At 46.7% G+C, this 12,194-nt stretch overlaps 1 protein-coding gene across 3 annotated transcripts in view; it reads left to right on the top strand.

Moving 5' to 3' along the window:
- The window catches only part of LRCH2 (leucine rich repeats and calponin homology domain containing 2), a 1,103,616-nt gene that overhangs the window by 245,271 nt on the left and 846,151 nt on the right, over window positions 1–12,194 (top strand). For all 3 annotated transcript variants that reach the window (XM_085607858.1, XM_085607859.1, XM_085607857.1), the window contains exon 3: window positions 10,480–10,606. In XM_085607858.1, coding sequence (XP_085463984.1) covers window positions 10,480–10,606 — 127 coding nt within the window. The remainder of the gene's footprint in view (window positions 1–10,479; window positions 10,607–12,194) is intronic.

Below are 12,194 nucleotides of genomic sequence, written 5' to 3'. Positions count from 1 at the left end.
CTAGGTGTTAGTCCCTGCCATTAGTTAGTTGTTGGCAAGGGAACCCCAAGGAATCTCATCATTCAGTCCCTGCTGATCAGTATTAAGTAGGTGCACCCATCTTTGTTCAATCCTAAAAAGTGCCCCCTGTTTTGTCTTGGGGTGGGTTTCTAAGACTATCCACCGTAGACTGTCAGGGGAGTGTTTGAGTTCTTTGAATGAGTGTATAGTTTCGTGGTTGTACGTTGTCATCAAATTGGCAAACGATTGCAAAAGGAGCATTAGAAAACCACAATTCAGATAACTTCGTACAAAGCTAAGCTAGCTGAACTGAATAACAAGATTGCAGAGAATAAAGACTATCTAATGAAACAAAAAGTCAATAAGTTGCAGAAGGATATTCAGAAATTCAGAACAGAAAAGGTGTATCCATATTTGAAGGCGGATTACACATCAGCTAAGAACAGCTATTCTTCAGATGAAGGTACAGATGCCAATAGTAGAAGGGGCTCCTCAGGCAGTGACTCCAGTACTGGGAGTTGGGGCAACAACTGCCCCAGAAGGGCTAATCGCCCGAACTTCCCGAACTATAACACACCTAACTACCGTGGTCTGCCGAACCCCTTTTGGCCATTTCCCATGTACCTGCAAGGTCAACCACAGTCCTTTGTTAGGCAGAGGCTGGGGCAGAGGAAGAGGGTGCAGAAGAGGCGCACAGAAACAAGTACAATGGCAGGACCAACCCCCCAATCCAATGGAGACGAGGAGCAAAACTCAGGCCAGGAGACTCTAGTAGTGAATCTTTCACACATATCCCTCACAGAAACCGAAAAATCAGTACTAGAGAAAGGTCTAGGATATGTCCCCACCCCTAGAAAGGACAAATGTCAGGATCAATGTGAAATACAAAACTTCTTCAGGAAAATCCGCCTTAAAGCCTTCTTTCAGGATAGACCAAAACCTATTGAACAAGACAAGAATTTCACCCCCCAATAGTAGTATGATTCCTGTGGAGGTGTTGAACAGGCAGTATTGAAAGACCTCAGGCAAGAGACAGAGCATATTCCCTTCCATAACCTCTCCAAAAGTGAACTATCAGCTGCCAAATCACTATCAGAAGATACAAGTATCACTATCAAACAAGCTGATAAGGGTGGGGCAACAGTGATCAAATCTACCACTGATTATGACCTTGAGTGCAAACGCCAACTTGAAAACACAAGGTATTACACACCCATCACTGTGAACCCCACCCCGGACTAACAACAAAAATCTCCAGTATGGTATTTGAAGCTGAAGCCAACGGCTGGATCAGCAAAGTGGAGGCGGATTTCCTCACAACAAAAATTCAGAGAACACCGTATTTCTATACACTGCCTAAAATTCATAAGGGGACCGCACCAGTTCCGGGGAGGCCCATAGTCTCGGGCATAGGCTCTATATTAGAGCCTCTTTTCAAAATTCTGCAATCACTTCCTCCAGCCACTGGTGAAATCTACTCCCTCCTACGTGCGAGATACTACAGATATTCTACGCATATTAGGAGACGCCAGAAACACAGATGAAATCAACTTATTGGTAACACTAGATGTGGAACTACTCTACACTAACATTCCCCAACAAGCCACATTGACAGTCATTGAAACAGCACTAGAGAAGGTAACATGGACATCTCCCACTCCGGTGTCATTCATAGTGGAATGCGCCACTTTGGCATTAACAGAAAACTTTTTCGAGTACAAAACCAAACTCTTCCACCAGTCTCAGGGGACTACAATAGGGAGTACGTTTGCCCCTAGTGTGGCCTGCCTTTACATTGCAGCATTTGAAGAGAGTGTCATCTTACACATCTCTCCCGGCGGTCTTTGAACGTCATGTGACACGCCCAGTACACAGCTGAAACCATTTGGCTCCGCACCTACAGGAACACCGGCAGGTATAAGAAGGACCCATTCTCACAGCTAACTACCATCCCGGGTCCAGCGGTGCGGGGTAGGTCTACCACTCCGTTTCAACTTGAACCAGGTGAGTCAATGGAACACTCTCTAACACTCCTCAGAGTATCAGGGACAGCAGAGGTAAGCGGCGGGGGCTATGTTTGTTTGAGTCTGCTAATGAGTGACTCTGTACCTACCTAGTGAGAAAAAGGTACCTTTATATCCAACCACAGCTCCGTAATTATGACCACAACTCCATAGCTCCAGGGAGACAACCCATACATGCTTGGGTCCCCTGACGACCTGTGGGAGTTGTGGCCGTTTTTTCTGCAAACCGGAACCGCGATAGAGCACCCGTCCTGCTTTTGTAGAGAAATGGTCCCTACCAGCTGCACCACCCCTCCATGCTCCGCACCACTGTCTGGCCTCTGTATCACGGGGCTTTTTAGAGGCCTTTGAAGGAAGGTTTTATGACGAGCCTCACTGAAATGCTTACCCCTTTTTACATTTTCTAGACACATATCTCCAATGTGTCCAGATCCCTCTGGAATTGATGAGGCACTTACTAAATAGCGATTAGGTGATATCTATGACTGTGGACTCACTGTTAAAACTGAGGACACACACTCCGCCAATTCTTCACCGTTTTTAACCAGCACCATGTTTTTAACTTGTGCCACGTTTTTAGCTTGAGTCACCTGATTGATACGATTTACACCATTTGGTATGCACATACAATGTGTATTATCAAACAGGCGCTTCTGCTCACCAGAGCAGTCACCAGTGATCTTCACCTAAGTATGACAGCAGAATACTAGTATATGTTCACAATTGTATTTAAGACCTATCTTGTTTTTGAAATTTTGTATCTCCCCTGCAGGGTGCCCATTGAACTCGTGTGCTCATTTCCCGCTGATCCACTAAGTGGTAGTTAAGTTCTCAACGTACGACCGGGTGTAGATAAGTTTCACATTAAGGTCCTGAATAATTGCCACTGATCCCTCAGACAAATAGGTGAGAAACATGTTGACCCACCAGGAGTAGAGCGCCCTTATCGTGACCCATTATAGTAAGATAGTCGCCCCCCCCCCCCTTTTGTTAATCAAGCAGGGACCCTGCTAGAATAAAGTTGGTTCCATGGGATCCCTGACCTATTTTAATCATCCTACTCACTACTACATCCAAATACACTAGGGCCCTCACACCCACGGCACCAAACGGCAAGGAACAAAAGATCTCTGATAAAGACCCCCTTTATGGGTGCCCATCGGGTATTGCAGCTCCGATCCGACGAGGAGCAGGCCCATATGATGAGGCATGACACCTAGCTTGCTGTGCGTGTGAGGGCACTAGTTCCCGAAAGGAGGAATTTCTCTCCTCCCACTTCTCAACTGACAGTTCAGCCTGCCTCAAGTTACTATAACTAGGTCTCTGACCAAGATTTTTAAGGCACCAAGGAACTTCATACCCTTTTTCCTTTTGACAGTCTAGGGCAGAGCTTTCCAAACTGTGTGTCCCGACACAGTACTGTGTCGCCTGCAAATGGTGGGTGTGTTGCGGGCACTTAGCACATAACTGCTGCTAATTAAGAGGCATTCCTAGACACTCTGCTCTATGGGGGCCGGGCGATTCACAACAAAGCCTCATTAACAAGTAAATGGTCTTTTAAAGACCTGTGAGGTGCTCAGGTGCAGCTGTGTGTGTGCCCGGGAAGCTGGGGTGAGGTGACAGAGGGTGACAGACAGAGGGTGACAGACAGAGGGTGACAGACAGAGGGTGACAGACAGAGGGTGACAGACGGAGGGTGACAGACGGAGGGTGACAGACGGAGGGTGACAGACGGAGGGTGACAGACGGAGGGAGGAAGACGGAGGGAGGAAGACGGAGGGAGGGAGACGGAGGGAGGGAGACGGAGGGAGGGAGACGGAGGGAGGGAGACGGAGGGAGGGAGACGGAGGGAGGGAGACGGAGGGAGGGAGACGGAGGGAGGGAGACGGAGGGAGGGAGACGGAGGGAGGGAGACGGAGGGAGGGAGACGGAGGGAGGGAGACGGAGGAAGGGAGACGGAGGAAGGGAGACGGAGGAAGGGAGACGGAGGAAGGGAGACGGAGGAAGGGAGACGGAGGAAGGGAGACGGAGGGAGGGAGACAGATGGAGGGAGACAGATGGAGGGAGACAGATGGAGGTAGACAGAGGGCGACAGACACAGGGAGGAGCGCAACAGAGGGAGGAGGGTGACAGAGGGAGGAGGGTGACAGAGGGAGGAGGGTGACAGAGGGAGGAGGGTGACAGAGGGAGGAGGGTGACAGAGGGAGGAGGGTGACAGAGGGAGGAGGGCGACAGAGGGAGGGAGACAGACAGAGGGAGACAGACAGAGACAGACAGAGGAAGGGAGACAGAGAGAGAGGGAAACCGTGGGAGACGGAGAGAAAGGGAGAAAGAGGGAGGGAGACAGAGGGATGGAGTCCAGGGTAGACAGTGCGAGGGGGACAGATGGGGGGAGACAGAGGGAGGAAGAAAGAGAGAGGGAGACAGACGGAGTGAGTGAGTGAGACAGACGGAGTGAGTGAGACAGACGGAGTGAGTGAGACCGAGGGAGACCGAGACAGACAGAGGGAGGAGACAGACAGAGGGAGGAGACAGACAGAGGGAGGAGACAGACAGAGGGAGGAGACAGACAGAGGGAGGAGACAGACAGAGGGAGGAGACAGACAGAGGGAGGAGACAGACAGAGGGAGGAGACAGACAGAGGGAGGAGGCAGACAGACAGAGGGAGGAGACAGACAGACAGAGGGAGGAGACAGACAGACAGAGGGAGGAGACAGACAGACAGAGGGAGGAGACAGACAGACAGAGGGAGGAGACAGACAGACAGAGGGAGGAGACAGACAGACAGAGGGAGGAGACAGACAGACAGAGGGAGGAGACAGACAGACAGACAGAGGGAGGAGACAGACAGACAGACAGAGGGAGGAGACAGACAGACAGAGGGAGGAGACAGACAGACAGAGGGAGGAGACAGACAGACAGACAGAGGGAGGAGACAGACAGACAGACAGAGGGAGGAGACAGACAGACAGACAGAGGGAGGAGACAGACAGACAGACAGACAGAGGGAGGAGACAGACAGACAGACAGAGGGAGGAGACAGACAGACAGACAGAGGGAGGAGGCAGACAGACAGACAGACAGAGGGAGGAGGCAGACAGACAGACAGACAGAGGGAGGAGGCAGACAGACAGACAGACAGACAGAGGGAGGAGGCAGACAGACAGACAGACAGAGGGAGGAGGCAGACAGACAGACAGACAGAGGGAGGAGGCAGACAGACAGACAGACAGAGGGAGGAGGCAGACAGACAGACAGACAGAGGGAGGAGGCAGACAGACAGACAGACAGAGGGAGGAGGCAGACAGACAGACAGACAGAGGGAGGAGGCAGACAGACAGACAGACAGAGGGAGGAGGCAGACAGACAGACAGACAGAGGGAGGAGGCAGACAGACAGACAGACAGACAGAGGGAGGAGGCAGACAGACAGACAGACAGACAGAGGGAGGAGGCAGACAGACAGACAGACAGACAGAGGGAGGAGGCAGACAGACAGACAGACAGACAGAGGGAGGAGGCAGACAGACAGACAGACAGACAGAGGGAGGAGGCAGACAGACAGACAGACAGAGGGAGGAGGCAGACAGACAGACAGAGGGAGGAGGCAGACAGACAGAGGGAGGAGACAGACAGACAGAGGGAGGAGACAGACAGACAGAGGGAGGAGACAGACAGACAGAGGGAGGAGACAGACAGACAGAGGGAGGAGACAGACAGACAGAGGGAGGAGACAGACAGACAGACAGAGGGAGGAGACAGACAGACAGACAGAGGGAGGAGACAGACAGACAGACAGAGGGAGGAGGCAGACAGACAGAGGGAGGAGGGCGACAGAGGGAGCGAGACAGAAGGAGGAGGGAGAAAGAGAGGGAGCGAGACAGAGGGAGAGGGAGACGGAGAGGGAGAGGGAGACGGAGAGGGAGAGGGAGACGGAGAGGGAGACAGAATGAGTGAAACAGAGGGAGACAGAGAGAGAGATAGAGGGCACAGTTTTTTTTGCTCTAGCCCCGCCCCCTCCCCCAAAAATGTGTGGCCTTTTTTGTAACTTTCGACGTGTTGGTGCTTTTAGAAGGAATAACGCTTAACATCTTGGGTTCATAGAGTACTTTCCTTATCCTGTAAGTGCATTACTAGCGTATGTTCATGTTCTGAATGTTGCCATCCGTTTTATTGCTTTCGCCCATATCATTTTTCAGAATGCATTTTATGTTATTTGCCTGCTTGGGTGATGTCACTCCTTTGGTCTTACGCTGTGTAGCAAAGAAACAGTTTTCCTCTTGGATTTGGATGAGGATGTCAGGGGTAGAGCTTGTGGGGCTGTCTTGTAATACCCCTCTGTTTGGTATCTATGTTTTCTGGAGTATTCTTAAGTGAAGGCTTCGGTTGACAGCCAGGTCATTAGGGTGAGTTTGTTTTGTTTGCGAGCATCGCCAGGGGATGGAATTCAGTTTTTATGATTTCAGATGTGATAGTTCATTGTGAGCCATTAATAGTTTAACATTGTTACTCTCATTTTAAAATAAGAAAACTTGTACAGACCTTTATTAAGGAGATATTACTAGATTGTTCGTACATTTCTCTTTTTCTCATGCAATGAACCATTCAATGTATCTTCTATTGTAGGCCCTTGCTGGTATTGTCCTGCATGCTGGAAGGAACCATTATAACTATAATAAGACTTTTTATTGGAAAGAAGCGCTATGACTTATGAAGAATTTGGTATTCAACTGTACATAAGGCTGTTTAGTCGTGTTACTCTGTCACTCACTGGACATTGTTACAGGTTTCCCACAAGAGAATGGTCCATGGTTAATCAGGAAAATTCATAGCACTTTATCCTGCTTCACTGAGAAATCTCACTAGGAAATGGGGTGAAGTCAGGTTTTCAGGACATTCTTGGTGCAGTGTCTTTCTGTGACTGAAAACATCAGTCAGAATTACAGCAAGATTGACTTGCCCTTCCATACTTCCAAAACATTGGTAACTATATTGCCTTTATATTACAGCACTTAGAAACGGAGAGCAGTCCATCTGAGTTCAATGCGCAGAGACTAGCTGATAAGTTGCATGATTGTTTTACCACTCACAATTTCCCCTTCCTGAACAGATTTTTGTATAACTCATTCAGCAAGGCAGCAGGCGGACTTTGTGCATGGTTGGAAGGGTTGGCAGTGCGTGCACCCGCCCTTTTTGTTCCCTAAATCCCTGGGCATGTGTCATTGTGTGCATGATTATATTCTTGCTTCAGGCACAAATCTAACCTTACACCTAGTTTTGCCAGTCACTGTCATTGTTTGAACGGATTCACAATTGCTTTAGTAACCTTGCGGTGTTCTCAAATTTGCTTGAAAATGCACCATTAGTCCACTTTTTTAAAAACAATTTCTTCCGGAGGGAGAACCTCCCCGAACCCTCCTTAAGTTGTTCGGGCACGCTACGCTCGCTCGCTACACTGCCTTACTGTGTCCCAAAATGATGTCTCTCCAAAAAGTGTGTCACCAACATGAAAAGTTAGGAAAGCTGTGGTCGAGGGGATGTGCGCTGGACCTTACCAAAAGCCCATTGTCCCCTCTCTTTGGAATAATTGGTACTATTATTGGCAGTGCTCGCAGGGGCTTTAGTTGGTGCAGGCTGCAGTGGCCTTCTGACAAATGCCCTGGCACTTAATGTTTTTTTTTTACAAACTAAGCACTGGTGCTAACACACTGCCTGCATCGCTAACAGCTCTCTGAGGTATTGGGGAACCTGCCTTTTAACTTTTCTAGCGTCAGACACTACTACATGTGGATTTTATATTCTGTTACCCTTTGGAGCAAACAGTGCAGGCTCCTCAACGCACAGCAGAATTATAGCTTCCTGCCTATTTCTTTCTCCTCACACGCTGCCCCTAGCTCCTTCTCCCACTGTGTCTGGTACTTCCATTTCTCTGGGGCAGTAAATCTTGTGGCGAGTACAGCATACAATCTAGAAATCAAAACCCGTGTGGAGTCAGATGTTGACAGGAATATCTAAAGTCTGCGTGTGGTCGCCAGTGTCCCATCTGCAAGTTAAATACTTCTTCCCTGCTTCGTGTACCACTTGAGCTCTCCTACATTACTGGAATGATTTTATTGTGGCTCCATTGAACACATTCAGTGTTCAATATTAACCTATCCTCCAACAAATGAAGCACCTATCAACTAGCATAGGAGTGAACTGTGGGATAGAGAACATTGTCATGCCCGTCTTTGCTGCGAACTTATTCCAAATCTCCAGTGGTGTTTTAGTGATCTCTGAAGGTTTGAAGATTACGTTGTCCATGTTCTCTCAGCAGCCATGGTGTGATCCACAGGGGTCTCACGGTCAAAACCCCTTGCGTATGGATCCAGCGTGTGATCTGTCGATCTCACTGGCCATTCCAGTATGACGTATTAACATTATGTCTACACCAATAGACATAGACTGTCCTGCTTCAGATCACCACACCTAATTACTTTCTCCCATGTGGGAAAACATAATCTTAGGTGGCGTCTGTTATGAAGCAATGCGGATTTTGGGAAGTATCTCAAGCTACTTTGAAATGTAAACCTCTTGTTCAGAGAGACAACTTGCAACATCAGTGCCCAGCGCTAGCCGGCAGGGGTATGCAAGAACTATAAGCTGCAAACTATTTGTTATAGGTATATCATGTTCTCCTTCCTCCCCACTGTTATTGCCTGATTTCTTTGTGACCAGGTAGCTGTTGTGATTTTGTAGGATGTTTTTCATTACCTGTTAAATGGGGGTCTTCACTTGTTTACTAATTTTGCTCAAGGGATGTGTTTTAAAAAAAAAAAACATTTTTTTATTGGTTTGTTCCTCCAAATCTGCAGACCATATACATAAATAATTATACATCTCATCTACCTCAGCCGAGGCAGTGAACATTCCAACAATAAACTCAGGGAATTAGATCTATACTCGCGTCTGTGGAGGTGTTCCAATCTAACATCGTTTGCTTCGTTTTTTTTTTTCCGTTTCATGATAACCCAACTGTAGTTAAACTTCCCCCCCAACCCCCTCAAAGGATGTGTTATCTGATGGATTGCGTTTTTCGGATACCAGGCTGGGAATATGTTCACACAGAGGCACAGTTCGTGTTGTACAATCTTCCACACTGTCCTTACGTTCACATTGGCTGGTGCATCTTTTGGTATGGTACATTTGTGTTTTCCAGTATTGAACCTAAGAGGGACCTTCTTGAATATGGTTGTGAGTTGCGATTGAAACGGCCTACTTTGAGCCAGGTTATAACTATTCTGATTTGTTCCAGTTCTTTATGGACTCTCAGGTCGGCCGGTGTTCCCAATCTCTTTTAATCCGGGTGTGAGAGAGCTGCTATGTCGGGGACTTTCTGCTTCTTCAGTGTTACCCTCCCTACCACTGGTGGAGAGGGCATATATTGAGGGAAGGTTCCAGACAATGTTTCCAGGTGTTGTGTGTGGTGTTCATCTAAATGGTGAAACAGTTAGAGAGTGTATTATTGCATACTTTGCTGCCTTTAGGGATTGTTGTCCTATCTCAGGCCGTTTTACTGTTTAAAAAAAACACAAACAACCTGCATGGTATGTTATGGACTTTTTGACATCCGTTAAATACGTGTTTTGTGCCACCTGGCTGCTTGTCCGAGTGAGACCTGTTTTTTTTCCATTATCCTAACTGCTGACAGCAGGAGTATGCATTGGATTGCTTAGCATGGTTCGTTCTGTTCCTTATCGTATTTCATTAATTGCAGCTTGGGCTTGTTGGCTGTTTGCCTTCATGGGTCCATATGGCGCAGTTCTTGAGTGCAATTCTAGCCAGTCCCTCCTCTTGAGGGTTATTGCTTTGGTATTTAATCATAATTTGGAGAATTTGCAGGGAATCTGCAGGTAGAAATATCCAGCAGAAGAATAGGTTACTTACCTATGATCATGATTTTTCTGTTGGATACTCCATCTAATGAATACTCTATCTACCTGCATATTCATTACCTCTCACCCACATCCCCTTTCTGATGAGAATTGTTGTATGTTTAATAAGCTTCCAAATCCGTTTTTCTACACTGCATTTCTGTAATTTCCATCAATTTCATCTTCGCTTCATAGGGTGAGGAAAAAAGGGAGGGCCTGACGTCTGAAACTCTGGGTGGCACCATATACTGCTCTGTGGCATCTCATCCAGTGAGGCATGAGTGCAGTATTGGATCCATGGCGCCGTACAGGAGAAGTATTTAACTTCCTGGATCTAGCACAATGCCTTAGGCCATTAATAAGGTAGGTAGATAATTAGTGGGTAGAGTATCCACCAGAAACATAATTACCAAAGGTAAGTAACGCATTTCTCCCAGAACTCTTTAGACTCTCATCAAAAAAATCTAGCATATAAAATATTTGTTCTTAATAACTTAAAACCTGATTGATGAAACTAACTTCAGTTAAACTATTTTTTTTCAGTCGTAATCTGTTATCAACGTTGCCAAAATACCTGTTTGACCTGCCTCTTAAAGTATTGGTCGTTAGCAATAATAAACTTGTATCCATTCCTGAAGAGATTGGAAAATTGAAAGACCTAATGGAACTGGTATGTATAAAGACTGTCTGATCAATATTGATGCTGTATATTAGTTATGTTTGATGAATATATTTGACTCACGCTCATTTAATAGTAACTGGAGTGCTTAGTGCATTGTAAGCTGAAATATTTGTATCTTTGGAATGCACTCCTTCTCTGATCATGTTCTCTTGTTTTTCTTTCATCCCATAACTCCCCAGCCCTAACATTTTACATTTCACTGCATCTTCCCCATTGCTGAAATTATTTGCAAGATCGACTATTTTTTTTCTATAAGTGCCTAATTCTTTCTAGGAACAGTCATTAATTGCCTATGACACAAAGTACCCCATGTCCCACTTAATTGTGAACCTAAGTGGCGATTGTGCAATATGAAGAGATGAGAAATTGAAATAATTTAAATAACAATTGGTAATCAAACCATATACACATTAGTTTTCCTAACTGCCCTTGATTACTTGTGGTTTTCATATGGATCATGTAATGCACTCTTTATCACTGTCATGGTTCAGTAATGTAAATCATTGTATACTTTCATCCAGTATGTAGAGAGATTCGCCTTCCTGTTTGGCGTCCCTGGATTTCACAAATGTTTCAAGATTGCCAGAGTGTTACAGCAACAGTTAATTCTAAATTGCTGGCTTCCTTTCTTTCCACTGGCAGCAATTAAAATTCAAAAGAAGTGTGAAATATTTCTCTGCCCAGAGAGAGCATTGGGCCTGCCTTTTGACGTGTATACAAAACAGGTCTGTAGCGTGAGAAGGGCTTTTGATCTCTCCCAGCCATCTCCTCTTGGTTTAGGCTTGTTGTAACCTGTTTTCAGAACCTGTGGGGAAAGGTATGACAGTAGCTGATCCTCGTTTCAGTAAAGCAGACCTATTATGGGGTTTAGCAGCGCTGGATCTTGGGCAGTTGTCTTGCCATCTTAGAGGCCCTAGGTCAAGGTTCTCCACACTATTTTGCCCTACAGCAAACAGAATCTACTAAATGTTTATGTATCCGGACAGTGGGAATGCTGTTATGATCAGGAGCTGTCACCAATTAATAGATAGTGAGCATGACAAAAAAGCTTACCACCACACGATTGCTGGATCTTAGTTTGACTTAGAAAGACTAAGAGAAGAGCTGTTGGTCTGCTGTACCAACACCCAGGCGTAGATCTGCCCCCCTTTGTTTCCAAGCTCAGGAAGTGTTTCCAAGGATTAGAAAAGCTGTCCTCCTGTAGACTCCGGGACTGAAAAGGTTGTAGTAGGGCTCTCTCTTTTTGCAAGGACTACCTGACCAGTTTGGAATGGGCTGCACTGAACTGTGCTGGATATCTGGATAGAGTTAGTAGTGTGTCTCCCTCCCAATTTTGAAATGTACTGGGATCTTGGTTGGAGTGAGTGGCTGAGTCTGCCTTGCATTGCTGACTGAGGTGGTGGAGCCATGGCTGAAGTGAGTTTTTGAGCAGGTGTCCCACTGTTAAACTGTGGCATGGACCCAAGAGGCCTCTCGAGCTCTCTGGGAGCTTTAAGAGTATACAGCAAGAAGCCACCTGGTTTGTATGCATGAGAGTTCATGTTCATGGAAGGTTACTGACTGCCACTAATCTCCA

This window comes from Triturus cristatus, chromosome 5_2, assembly GCF_964204655.1.
Source record: "Triturus cristatus chromosome 5_2, aTriCri1.1, whole genome shotgun sequence".
Classification (NCBI taxonomy): Eukaryota; Metazoa; Chordata; class Amphibia; order Caudata; family Salamandridae; genus Triturus; species Triturus cristatus.
Note: the sequence above shows the minus strand (reverse complement) of the source record. Positions and strands in the feature narration are given on the sequence as shown.